This window comes from Carassius auratus, chromosome 8, assembly GCF_003368295.1.
Source record: "Carassius auratus strain Wakin chromosome 8, ASM336829v1, whole genome shotgun sequence".
NCBI classification, from domain to species: Eukaryota; Metazoa; Chordata; class Actinopteri; order Cypriniformes; family Cyprinidae; genus Carassius; species Carassius auratus.
The window spans coordinates 9,312,781-9,325,933 of NC_039250.1; the positions used below are offsets into that span (position 1 = coordinate 9,312,781).

The 13,153-nt window shown below is 37.5% G+C and overlaps 2 protein-coding genes across 4 annotated transcripts in view; one reads left to right on the forward strand and one right to left on the reverse strand.

Annotated features, from left to right (window-relative positions):
- Positions 1–2,414, reverse strand: part of LOC113107211 (inositol 1,4,5-trisphosphate receptor type 3-like) — a 33,737-nt gene extending 31,323 nt beyond the window's left edge. Inside the window, exons 1-3 of one of the 3 annotated variants that reach the window (XM_026269557.1) lie at positions 1,954–2,414; positions 840–910; positions 59–180 (exon numbers count right to left, since the gene is read on the reverse strand). In XM_026269557.1, coding sequence (XP_026125342.1) covers positions 59–180; positions 840–910; positions 1,954–2,045 — 285 coding nt within the window. In that variant the 5' untranslated portion in view covers positions 2,046–2,414. The remainder of the gene's footprint in view (positions 1–58; positions 181–839; positions 911–1,953) is intronic. The other 2 variants (XM_026269559.1, XM_026269560.1) reach the window with 2 other exon arrangements.
- A 4,118-nt stretch (positions 2,415–6,532) lies between these two features.
- Positions 6,533–9,829, forward strand: LOC113107217 (prosaposin receptor GPR37L1-like). Its single transcript, XM_026269569.1, has 2 exons — positions 6,533–7,321; positions 8,139–9,829. The coding sequence occupies exons 1-2, from the start codon at positions 6,713–6,715 to the stop codon at positions 8,979–8,981; spliced, it is 1,452 nt and encodes a 483-aa protein (XP_026125354.1). The 5' UTR covers positions 6,533–6,712; the 3' UTR covers positions 8,982–9,829.
- The last annotated feature ends 3,324 nt before the right edge of the window (positions 9,830–13,153 follow it).

Consider the following 13,153-nt stretch of genomic DNA (forward strand, 5'->3'; position numbering starts at 1 on the left):
AAACCAAAAGATTCAATTTGCTGATGATCTAAATTCAGTAGAATTGTTTGTGACTTACTTGCAATTTCTGAAGAAGCACCATGTCTCCAATCTTATCCTTTTCATGTTTTGCCTGTTTAGCCTTCCAGAACTGTTTTTGGGCAGAATATCGGTTCATGGGATAAACCTTAAAGAGGCAATCTAGATTAAAAAAATACAAAATAAACAACATTTGTACCCGCTGTTTGTGTGTCTGTTTTCAGAAAATGTGAAGAAATTAATACAAAAATAAAATAACAAATAAAACATTGTAGATACTGGTGTGACTACATTTAGAGAAAATACTGAATTTTGGGAAAGAATAAAATATTTAAGAATTAGCTTTGGACTTTCACAGGAAAACATCATTTTGTACTTGCTCACATTTGATCTCAACTAAACTTTTGTATCATCTGCAGATCAGATCTGACCTTCATGGGTTGGCGGGTTAATGGTTTGAGGTTACTTAACTGCACATGACCCAGTTAGTTACCAACAAACCAACACTAACCTAAATAGCAGCTTGCTCAACAGGACTAAAGTAAATATAACCTAGCAATACCAGTTAACTCAAACCAGCCAAATGTATTTTACATGCTACTTTTTCACATTTGCTATTATTCAGAATAGTTATGTAGCATATTGAACTAAAATGCAACATTTCTTCTTATTTTTAATGTCTCTTTGGGAACCACAAACTTCTAACTATCAATGAAAGAATCAAGATCAGAATCAAGACTTCCAAAGAGCTACAGTATGTAATAATCATTCTGGAACTACATTTAGCTGTGTGAAAGATTATTTTAAAAGCTATAAAATACCTCTGAATTTTTTGGGAGGGTTGTCTAGATCTCCACCTGCTGGCTCCACGACACAACGATCATCCACCAGCCTGGGAAGGTAAATACACAAGAGTCACCTCAATAAAACGATTCTTCAAAAGCCTTCAAGAGGCACATCAGCGGTAATAAAGAGTTACAAGTCATGAACTCTGAAAGAGCCTCAGTCCTGGCCGGCAACCTTTAAGGTCTAATTATGTTATATTATATATCCAGTCCTACTCAATAATACCCCTAGAGTAGCCTGCAACTGCAAGCAGCCTTTGAGGGTTTCTAAGAAGAAACAGGTTAAAACGTGTTTATAGGTTGCCACGCCAGTACAATAAAACACTGGTCGACCCCGAACGGCTGAAATAGCCCAAGGAAAAACCCTGGACACTTCTGAATGCCATTTCAGAGAGTCATTCCTGCAAAACCTTTGCTTTTTTTAAGCTGAGTGTCTCCATCTTTTTGTTCTTGCATCTGGCCCAGATCCAAAACAAGAGTGGTATTCCCTCCTGACATTAAAACAACAGTAAGGTTTGGGCTGAAAAGTTCATACAGTTCATACAGAATAACAGTAAAAGGTCTCTCCCTTTATGACTAACAGGCTTTATTGTACATGTTAAATCAAGACTGCGCTTTTATTTAAAGGCATGGACATCAAGTGAAACTGTTTGAATGGATTTGTGGTGTCCTTACTATAAAATATGCACATTTATAGTATATATAATTGTCTGAAAGTCTGCCTATCAATCAAAAATGTGAATCAAAAGATTCTAGGCAGTTAACTGCACACTGTAACTTAACTGCACACCTGTGTGCAGCTCTCGATCTTTTTGCAAACCATAAACGCAAACACATCAAAGCTCAAGAGTAAAAGAAAGCCACAGTACACCCAACTACAGCAAAGAAAAAGAGCAACGCTTGAGTTCTCAAGACTAGAATGCCAATCATTTAATTTCCAAATAAACTCAACTGATGAGAAATTAAATTACACAATGATGGCTATGATTTACTGTTTTGATGTCACATTAAAACTATCATTTGTGCAGGGTCTTGGACTGAGGTGAAGGCAGCCAGGAAGACAGATAAGTCAATGAAAGAAGACACTTACCCCAGTGTGCTTATAAAGCCATTGACAGTTCCTTCTGCATACAGAGAGACAATATCTCCTATATGCAGAAAACTGGACGCCGAATCAGACATCTTTGCTATTTACAGCACGCAGGAGTCTAGATGCTTCAGTCTGATCTTGAGAAGCCCGGACACTTTTCTTACAAACTCTTCCTGATATAAAGCGGGGGTAGGCATGCGCTTCACCCACAGTTGAAATATAAATGCATCCCGGTAGAGTTGGAAAACGTGCAAAGGAAAGACAGCCAACAAAAGTTAATTCCCGGTTGGATGTGCAGCTGGGAATGTCAAGCGCAGACCTCCGACAAGCAGAAATGACTCGTTGTTGGAGTTTCGCAGCGTACCTGAGGTCACAGTGCTTCGAACCAGGAAGCACGCGCAACTTTGTCAAGTCAAAACACGCCTGTAGGGGAGGCACCGCGTGGAAAATACAGATGAGACTCGCTAACATATACTCTCCATACTGCAAGCAACAGCGAGCCCTGACAGTTAAAACTATCGAGGACACTACTGGACAGACAGCTCTTTGTGTTAGAATATGAGCCATTTGGCGCGAACTACATAGGCCTGAATCTCTAACCATTAGGCCACCATGTATGTAAAAAAAATAATAATATATATATATATTAAAAAAATATATATATATATATATATATATATACACACATATATATACATAAATATACATATATATATATATATATATATATATATATATATATATATATATATATATATATATAATTATTATTTATTTATTTATTTATTTATTTGTTTGTTTTTTTACTTCTCAACTATACATTTATGCTGTGTTTTTGTGGATATTTGATAGTTTTGTACCTATTAACTGCACAATTACTCAGCTAGGCCATAAATTGGTTTATGAAAAAAAAAAAAATTATGAGAAAAATCACTTAAATGATGACCTAAAATATATATGTGTGAAAATATTTAATACAGTTGAATCTAATGTATAATCTGACTAGCGTTATATTACAACAACAACATTTAATTTTAAGGGTCAGAGTAGGAGAAGGTTCCTCTATGAGAAAGCTGCACAGGCTTCTAAATAAACAGATCCACCCAACCTCTCATTTTATACATTTGGACTAAATTTCCTGCTTTAGTTCCTAAGACAAAACATGATATTCAGCAACACAATACAAGGGGCTTTTGGATTAAATATAGATGCACAATCTAATTTTATTCTTGTTTTGTCAGGCCAAGTTCAGCTTCAGCAACCATGTTTATTAATCATATCTGATCCACCAAGTGATGTCTTTGTGCATAATTACAATAATGAAGACTTGGTGAATATTATCAGTATTTGGTACTGACAGTTACTACAGCAATAGAGTTTCACACTTTTGATGTGTTGTGGTTTATGCTGAGAGGCTTTAGATTCACAGTTGAGAAAGGTGCAATCCATCTTTCCATTCATGTGTGTATAAAAAGGTTGCATTATGTCAAGTTGGTATATAAAATCATTATTCACAATAAGGAGCCATTTAAACGCAACCATCAGCAAGAAAAGATACCTACACACAAAGCTGTGCCATGCAAAATCACATCTGTGCACAAGTACTTGCTCTGAATGTCAAGCTGTGTTTCCAAGTATTCAAAATGGATGGCCAGGCAAATTTGCATTCAAATCAAGCTTCAGGAGGGATGGGATGCAATTGTGGCTGGATTTGCATTGCTGGTTGGCGCTGAAAGTCAATTCGAAGTTTATTGCGACTTTCCCACTCTGTCTCCTTCTGCAACCCCATGTTTTTGATTAAAATGGGAAAACTCTAGTTGAGTCATTACTGGCATATTTTGGGAATGTAGGCGCACAACAGAAGTGAGACATGTTGCTGAAAGCACAGAACACCTTCTCAGATCTGGAGTCCTGACATTACATCAAAACCACTCTGCACATTAGCAAAGCTTTTAACCTTACAGTTATTATTTAAAATACAATATCTAAAGTTCTGGCCTTTTTAAATGCTGACTCTTTTCTAATTAGAGCTTCAGTCGGTGAATGCATCACATGCAACCACAACAACATTTCTGAAACCATATAAGGTTTTTTCCTAGCCTTAGCTATGGCCTCATTTGGAAATATTTTTATATTCACATAGGCTAATCTCCAAAGCCCAGTATTTTACAGGTTCTTTGCTACCCTCCATTGGCTTGTTAAATCTCACTTTTAGTTAATCTCCCTATAAGGGCAAGGTCATACACAGATTTTGGCTGACTGCATATTAACAGACAGTCAGGTGAGACAGACAAAAACGTGCATGAGCTGTAAATGACTACATAACACAAACATTCAAAAGTAATCACTTGATCAAATCAAATGAGCCAAATAACAACTGAGAGTCGGAAAGACAAAAAAAAAAAAGGTGTTAACTAGGAAGTGTGTTTGCATCCTGTGCACACTTAAGGCACATGACCAAAGGATCCTCCAGCTTTACCTACAATTTGTTCCGCATATCCTTATTGACACAGGGAGATTTCTACAATGCCTCAGCCTACTTATCAAACAGAAGGAAAACTATATTACCAAAAAAAAAAAAAAATGCATTTCTTGCAAATGGAGCAGAGTAAAACCCAGAAAAAGTCTCTCTCAGAGTAACCATTAATGATGCCCTCATTGGTATTAGATAATATTTTCTGTTGGTATTAGATGTCTTAAAACACTTAGATTTTATATGTTATGGTTTTGCAGTCCCTGCACCAAGACTTTATAATGTTTTGTGATGTGATTGCATATCATTATTATGATAGAATTAATATTTAAGATAATAGTTCACCCCAAAAAAAGAGATTTTCTTGCAGCTTTTCACTTCACAAAACGTTAATTGATGGACTGGAGTGGTCCGGATTACTTGTGAAGTATTGTGATGTTTTTATCAGCTGTTTGTACTCTCATTCTGACGGCACCCATTCACTGTAGAGGATCCATAGGTGAGCGACAGGTTGTAAGGCTAAATTTATCCTAATTTTTTTCCAATGAAGAAACAAACATGTCTAGAATAGCTTGATAACCTATTTGATTGTAGGAATGGGATACTGTATGTGCACCCATAACTCTTTCTGACTGATGTGGATAGGATGCTAACATTTAGGAAATGTTTTGTTGTAAATTTTAGATGCTCTCTGCATGCATGTGAGTGTAGAGCCAAGAGATAATATCATACATAGATAATCTATCCATCACCCATACCCACAAAATGTGTAAATGTTCCACTCCTTCCTGTTTAGTAACATAACTACCCATGAAGCATCACATTTTATATTTTTGCAGCCATGTATGCTGTGACTCCAGTGTACGAAGAACTGTGATGACACTTATGCAGAGTGTCTTACATTTTAATGTATATAGTATACAGTCAGTTAATTACAGTCGCACACACAACTGTTGCATTAGCAATTTCCATGAGAGCCATTGGCTGAGCAGCAGCCATCAAGAACAAATAAATATTAGTGACATCATCTTATTTTAAGTCATATACTGTAGGTCTATCTAGATCAAATAATCTTGAGCTAACAAACTTAGCTTTCTGCATGTGAATATTATTGGATTTTAGAAATTGGGCATATTTAAAAAATAATAATAAAGATGTCATGCAAATACATTATGCACAACCCAAAAGGGAAGAGAAGGAAATTTCCGATTCATTAGCATTTCACACTTATGTTGTTCGTGTTACTTTACTAAGCATTATTCACGTGCAAACTGTTAACTCCAAAGGAAGGATTCTGAAAGCTTGTAGCTGACACATTTTGTCACACAGTGCATTTGACTGTGGTCATTTAACATTCATTACACATTTTAATACTCGTGGTCTGTTGAGCCATTGCAATCTGTGTTTCTGTGTTGAAAACCACATATTCATACAAGACAGAAAGTTTATATCGCAAACTCTGCTTAACAGATGTCATGCTGATTGAGATTAAACACAGAGATAGAGATGTTGTTTTTACACATGCATGGTTTTTTTTTCCAATTCAAATCTATGGCAATCAATTTTTTTCTGGAAGCAATCTTCTCATTTAACCCCTTCTAATGTCTAAAAGTTCAGACATGGTAACTTCAGTCATGCCATCTTTAAATTATTATCTAACCAGCTTTTTAACCTACGTCAACAAATTGGCATATTAGAATGATTTCTGAAAGATCATCTGACACTGAAGACTAGAGTAATGGATGCTGAAACCACAGGGGGAAAAATGCAGTTTAATAGATATTAAAGCCTTATTAGTTAGAAAAAGATTTGTTTAAAAACATTCAAAAATCTAAATTATTCCAAACCTCTGACTGTAGTATGTGCATTTATGCAATTTGTTTAATCTCTTTAATTCACCACAGCTTGAAACTAGTTTAATTCTTTCACTTTCACAGTCATGTTAAAACACTCAGTTCAGTAAATTATAGTGAAATTATAGTGCTTTTAAAACAGCATTTTAATGCCAGCAGAGGGCAATCACACCCATCAGTCAGTGAGGAAGAACAGCAAAAAGGGGTGTGACTCCATAAACCCCTATTGAGAGAGAGCAGCCATCCATAGCTTTGATAAGAGAGCTGCTCTCTGGTCAACAGGACTGGAGAAAACAGCCTTTTGGGACAAGGGATCCCGAACTGCAGCAGTGCCTTCACCAGGGTCTTTACCTCAGCCTCTGCTATCTGTTTTAAGTTACTGATTTTGAAGCAATTTTCTCCGACTTGTATATCACTGGACTTTGCCTTGAAGATGGGGATACACGATTATAAATTGATTTATTTTATGACACTGGCTTTGCTTCTGAGTGCTTGTGCTTCAAAAGCAAAAAGAGAAAGTCAAGACACGACACCTGTCAAGGAGGATAGCTTTAGTCAACATGATTCACAAGAAACCACACTGAAAGAAGTGCTCAATGAGGAAGATGAAGATAAAGCATCCACGGACACACAAACTGCAAGTCCTTTGCCCTTCACAGAGATGACCAATTCCTCACTGGCTGAAAATGGAAACAGCACTGATGTAACTGGTGAACAGGTTCCTAAAAGCGATCCCACAAAAAGGAGCATCACAAAAATCCACAATCCTTTGTTTCCCATCACTGACAGCTCTTACAGTGCTTATGGGATTCTCTTTCTGGCTTTTGTGGTGTTTGCCTTCGGCGTCGTGGGTAATCTGGCAGTAATGTGCATTGTGTGGCAAAATTACTTCATGAGGAGCGCATGGAACTACTTTCTTGCAAGTTTGGCTTTTTGGGATTTTCTGGTGTTGTGCTTCTGTCTGCCTGTGGTGGTCTTTAATGAACTCACCAATAAGAGGCTGCTGGGAGATTTCTCCTGCAGAGTTGTGCCTTACATAGAGGTGAGGCCCTTGTGTGTCATAGTGTCAAGTTTACATTTAATCTCGATCAATTTCTCATGGCCTAAATTACCTGAAAAATATATTGAAATGTGGCTAAGTTTAGATAGTGCCAATATAATTTTTTAACAGAAACTTTTAAATTCAGACAGACACGGTACTCTGGATTTCAAACACTACAGACCATGTAACATAACCTTTTAACTTTAACTTGTTAATGTTTTCATAAAGCACATAGAATTAACAGTTATAAACACCCATTTAGTAGTCACCTAAAATGCTTACAAATCTATATGTAAATCTATGATTACTGTTTATGACAATCAAGAGGGATGTTCAATGTATGAGCAGCACCATATTGGTTATATATGTGACATAAAAATTTTGATTCATTATTACTGATCAATTTGATTGCGCATTTCCCCTTATTTTAACATATTGATTGCCTTTTGCATTGTCTTGTGTGCACTTAAAGTTTATCTAGTCATATGAACTTTGAGAGATAGTAATTTACTTACATTTTCAAATGTAAAAAAAATTCATAGCAGTATTACATTTTTATCAAGTTTCAGATGAATAGGCTTATTCATTTTTCATACTTTATCATATACTTTTATGATTCCTAAATTCACTTGTAGCACTTTTTATTCATAACTGAATCTTTTCATTATGACATTGATAGTGGAATTTTAAAATATAAAAAAAATGCTACATTAACTGCAATGATAATTAGCATCTTGTCTATTTTGATCACAAATTTTATATATATTTAATATATATTCATTTAAACTCTGATACTGATTTTTTGCACACCCTCCAGGTAACCTCTCTCGGCGTGACAACGTTCAGTCTGTGTGCTTTGGGCATTGACCGCTTCCACGCTGCCACAAGCTCCATGCCAAAGGCCCGACGAGTTGAGCGCTGTCAGAAGGTCCTGGCCAAGCTGGCGGTGGTTTGGATTGGCTCCATGGTGCTGGCAGCTCCCGAGCTGCTCCTGTGGCAGCTGCATCAGGTGACACCATCTGGTCTGGGTGACCAAGTGGACACCTGCATCATGAGTCCAAATGCAGATCTCCCCGAATCCATCTATTCTCTTGTTATCAACTACCATGATGCACGCATGTGGTGGTACTTCGGCTGTTACTTCTGTCTACCTGTTGTCTTCACCCTGCTCTGTCAGCTGGCCACCTGCCATGTATCCGGCGGGAGCGGAAGTTCTCCCAAGCGGCCCGAGGAGCGATCTCCATCCAAAAAACAAAAGCTTCAGCACGCTCAGCAAATCGAACGGCAGCTCAACTGCACGGTCATGGCTCTAGCCGTGGTCTATTGTGTCTGCACGCTGCCGGAGAACGTTTGCAACCTGACTTTGGCGTATGCTCCTATCCAGGTGTCTGAGGAGGTGACTTCTCTTCTGGCCCTCATAAACCAGTTCTTTCTGTTCTTTAAGTCATCTGTGACACCAGTGCTGCTGCTTTGCCTGTGCAAATCTCTGGGCCAGGCCTTCATGGACTGTTGCTGCTGCTGCTGTGAAGAATGCCAACCGAGCAACTCTTCATCTACCCAAAATGTCGCTGAAGGCAAGCTCAAGACCACCAATGATGTGTCCTCCATTTTTTTTGACAAAGCCAAGGACAGTTCAACCATCTTGTCCATTGGCAGCTGAGTAGGAGGATCCCGTCCCCTAGTGATGACATCATGAGATGATATGGAACCCATGACCTACACTCCCATGAACCACAAGTGGCCATAATTACATTAGCAGTTCTTACAGTTACGTTGAAGGGCGTAAGCATTGTTCAACAAATCTGAGGCCAATTTGGAATTTTGGTTTTGGTTCAAACTTAGTGGGAAAATAACATGTTAAGTTAAGATCTAAAGATCTAAGTTTGGCATAAATCTAAAGATTCATCCCATAATATCTCAGGATGGCTCAATGTACCTATAAAGTCTTAAAAGGATAATACACGTCACTGTAATTTGGACTTCAAATGTCCCACATTCATAGTTCTACATTTCTGTACAGACAGTTATGAACTTTACACATAGCTCAGAATGTATAAATATTTAGCTATACACTCTGTGAGATCAGAAATGTAGTGAATACTACCAGATCACAAGTAACACATCGTCTTGTTCATATAATAGGAAGACTTGCGAAACAAAAATGTAAGGAGTGTTTGTCTGTTACTCAGGCAAATGTTATTTATCACTAATTTGAATTAATAACCACTGAACATTTGTCTACTGTACACCACTGATGGTCAATTTCTGTATATAAACCCGCAGCTGTATTAGAATGTAAATAGATCATTTTTGAAATCAAACTCCCTGAGCAAACTAGCTTTCCGTGCCCTTTCATGTAGTACGGTAGGACAAAAAGACAGAATCTCAATGGTGTACCTCCTCAAGGGACTATTGTAACTTTTGCACATAGCTGCTTTCATAAGCAAATTATTTTTAAAGTCCATAAACAGTTGATAAAACTCTATACAATAAATGCCTTTTAAATAATTTGTTGTCTCATTCATCTTTGAAATTTCATGAAATAGTGTCAAGAGTTGTACTAATCTCTCAAATGTCCATCAGGGTCTGAGGGAGAAGATTTGTCCTTGCACACTTGGTTTCCTCATTCCCATAAGGTTTCTATTGTTCTGAAAAGGAGATGGAAGCCTCTACTGTGAATATCAATAGCCAGACTACGGCTGAGTTGCCAAGATACCGTCTAAAAATTCACGTGTTTTTCCAGAATGACCAAGTGTTAACAAAAACCCGCTTGGATTCGCCACCTTTTCTTGTCTATGTAGGAATCAAAGAATTTGTCAATAGTGCAACGTTTGTACGCTTGTCATGTCTGTTGGTGTGCTGACCAGTGTGTGTGGAAGCTAGTTTACACACCGAAAGGAGTCATTAGTCATATAAAAGATGCCTTTTTCCAGATGGGCTCTCGAAAAACACATCTTCAGACTGATCATCTGACATTCAGTGGACTGTGAAACATTATAAACTAAATCAAAGATACAAATGTTTGGGTTAGACTGACATGTGTGTTGCTGCAGGGCTTGTTGGGAAGGGGCTGGACCTCTACTGTCTTGTGGTTTTGGCTTGTGCTCAGAGCCTGTCAGAGATTCAGAAGACAAGTGAGCGAGGTAGAGAATGGCCTCATTAGAGAACTGAGCAGGGCTTTAAGAGAGAGCTCCACTGGCCATAATGACTGCAGGAGAACAGACAAGGCTCTGTTCCCTGTAATGAAGTTTGTGCCACAAATCAACAAATCTCTTCACAACTCTCAATGCCAATAGGACAGGAAGCATTACACAACAATAAAATCATGGAATTAAAAAAAGTGTATATTAAGAGAGATAGTTCTAATGTTCATATTTGGATTTGGAGTATGTAATACTTCATGTTAATTCAATTGCATTCAAATGTAGTCTATTTCATTGTCCAAATGAGTTGTTCAGTGTCATGAGTTCTTATTGAGGTCACGTCCAGGACAATGTCCCTTTGAACAAGAGATAGCTACTGATCTCAGTATAGACAAACATATTTGACGTCATGCTCCAAAATTCTTTGGATAGTTTTCTCCGACCGAGAAAAGAAAAGGAATGAGGTTGCGATTGAATTGAATGAAATACATTTATTATAAACCTATTTAAACCCCAGACATAACAATTTTTTTTGCTTGCATTCACAGTCAATGTACTTCCAAACGAAGAAATTATTTGCAAATTAGCATTACTGTGTACGAAATTTACGGTTGAAAATAATTCGTCACTGTATGTCACAATGCAAAAACGTATCAACGTAAACCTATTAACACCTTAATGTGGTTCAGTTCACTTCAGTTCATTAGTTGAGTATCAAATGAACATTTTTATTAGGCCATGACTGATAACCATTTCATTACCATTAAAGTGAAATTACTGAGCCAATATGAGCCTGATAAAATGCTCATTTAATAAAAAAGAAAGAAAAGAAAAAATCTCAGATGGCTTAGAGGTTTTGCATCTGGAGCAATTGCATCTGAATGTACAGTATTGTTCAAAAGTCTTAGGCTATTAATAGGCTATTTACATCAACAAAAATGATTATAAGCCAGTTATTTCTATATGTATATCTTTAGTGGCCCAGTAGGAAATGTCAGTTTACATTTAAAAAATTTCCTTTTGCCATTAATTGTAATAATCCAGTGAGAGTTTTGTTTGCACAAGGAGTCTGACAACAAACAGTGCTCCACAGAGATCTGATCTGATCTGATCATCATCCAGTCTGTCTGGAATTACTTGAAGAAACAAAAAAAAACTGACACAGACTAAATCCGGAAGAACTGTGACAACATCTTCAAGACACTTGAGGAAACCTTCCTACAAAGCCATCTGAAAACTATACACAATTGTAGCAAGGAAAAAACGTGCCTAAAGCATTTCACAGTATCTGTGCAGGTAGGTTTCTTCAGGAGTCTTGGAGACATTGTCATGTTTCTTCTGGATTTAGTCTGTCTCAGACTAGTCTGGTTTCTTCTGTTTCTTCAAGTAATTCCAGACAGACTGGATCATGATGAAGAGATCAGATCTCTGTGGAGCACTGTTTGTCGTCAGACTCCTTGTGCAAACAAAAATCTCACTGGATTATTACTATTCATGCCAAAATATAAATGCTTGGAAATTGAAATAAACTGATATTTCCTACTGACACTACAGCAAAACATAGAAATAACCTTAAAGTAGTAAAGTACAAGTAGTATAGTAAAATATTCTTAAAACAATTTTATGTTGGTGAAAATACTAATGACCTAAGATTTTGCACAGTACTGTATATTTAATGTAATAAATAATAATAATTATAATAAATGATAATAAATAATAATATAAATGTCAAAACAAACCAATGATTTTGCAAATTCCCCTCAAGATGTGGGTTTATCTGAATGTATAATAGGCTCACAACATTTTGCATCGAACAAGAAAGCCCAAGATGAATGCTGAGAAACAATAAAAAGGCAAGAAGTTTATATAATTGCATTGTTTGACTGGTGATGTTGATCTGGGCTCCCTTGAGAGTCAGTTCATTTTCCATTCTGCACTGGAATGAGAGGAAATGAGAGGAAACTGATTTAGGGCACAAGACGAGACAGACTCTATGCCTCAGAACTCTAACCTTCTTCCTTTCTGAAGGATGCACTCACCAAATATTTGTGTACACCTTTAAGAGCAATCTTGGCATGGGCAAAATGACAGTCTGGTGAGGTGATTCCAGGGCTTCCTGTTTCAAGTCACCCTCAGCAGACGTGAGAAAGTGTTGAGTGGCCTGTACGGGGGGATCCTCTAATTCTCAGACTAAACTCAATGAGAAAGGCCTAATATGACCTGAATGTCCTGCACTTCTGAACAGAACGCTGTCTCTTGTTAAGGGACAATGTTTGTTTTGTTTCACAGAGTTCTGAGAGGGGAGGCTGAGAGAGGGTGGAAGGGGACGGGGGTCCGTGAGAGATTCAACACAGTTGCTGTGGCAACTAGTTTTGGCCCCTTGAGTACACTAACATACAAATCGGGGTCTGGACTGAGGTCCTGGGCACAAAAAACAATGCAACCGGAGCCATGGACCACCACGAATAGAGAACAGGAAACACTAGTGAGTTTCATTCTGATTCACTAAATCACGATGCCAGTTTAAGGATGGCAAAAAAAGTTGTATTCAAGGCACATGGCAATCTAAAAACAAGAGTAGGCCTAGGTGCTGCAATGGCTTCCGGAGAGGCCAAATTTCTCTGTTTTTCGAGGACATCTCAACCCATTTTACCCCTTTATCTTGCGTGCCAAGCCTCTGATAGAGAAC

Excerpts from the sequence above, each read along its gene's own strand:
- LOC113107217 (XM_026269569.1), top strand. The coding sequence starts at position 6,713 with ATGGGGATACACGATTATAAATTGATTTATTTTATGACACTGGCTTTG. Across the intron at positions 7,322-8,138 it reads GAGTTGTGCCTTACATAGAG|GTAACCTCTCTCGGCGTGAC; the intron begins GTGAGGCCCTTG and ends CACACCCTCCAG.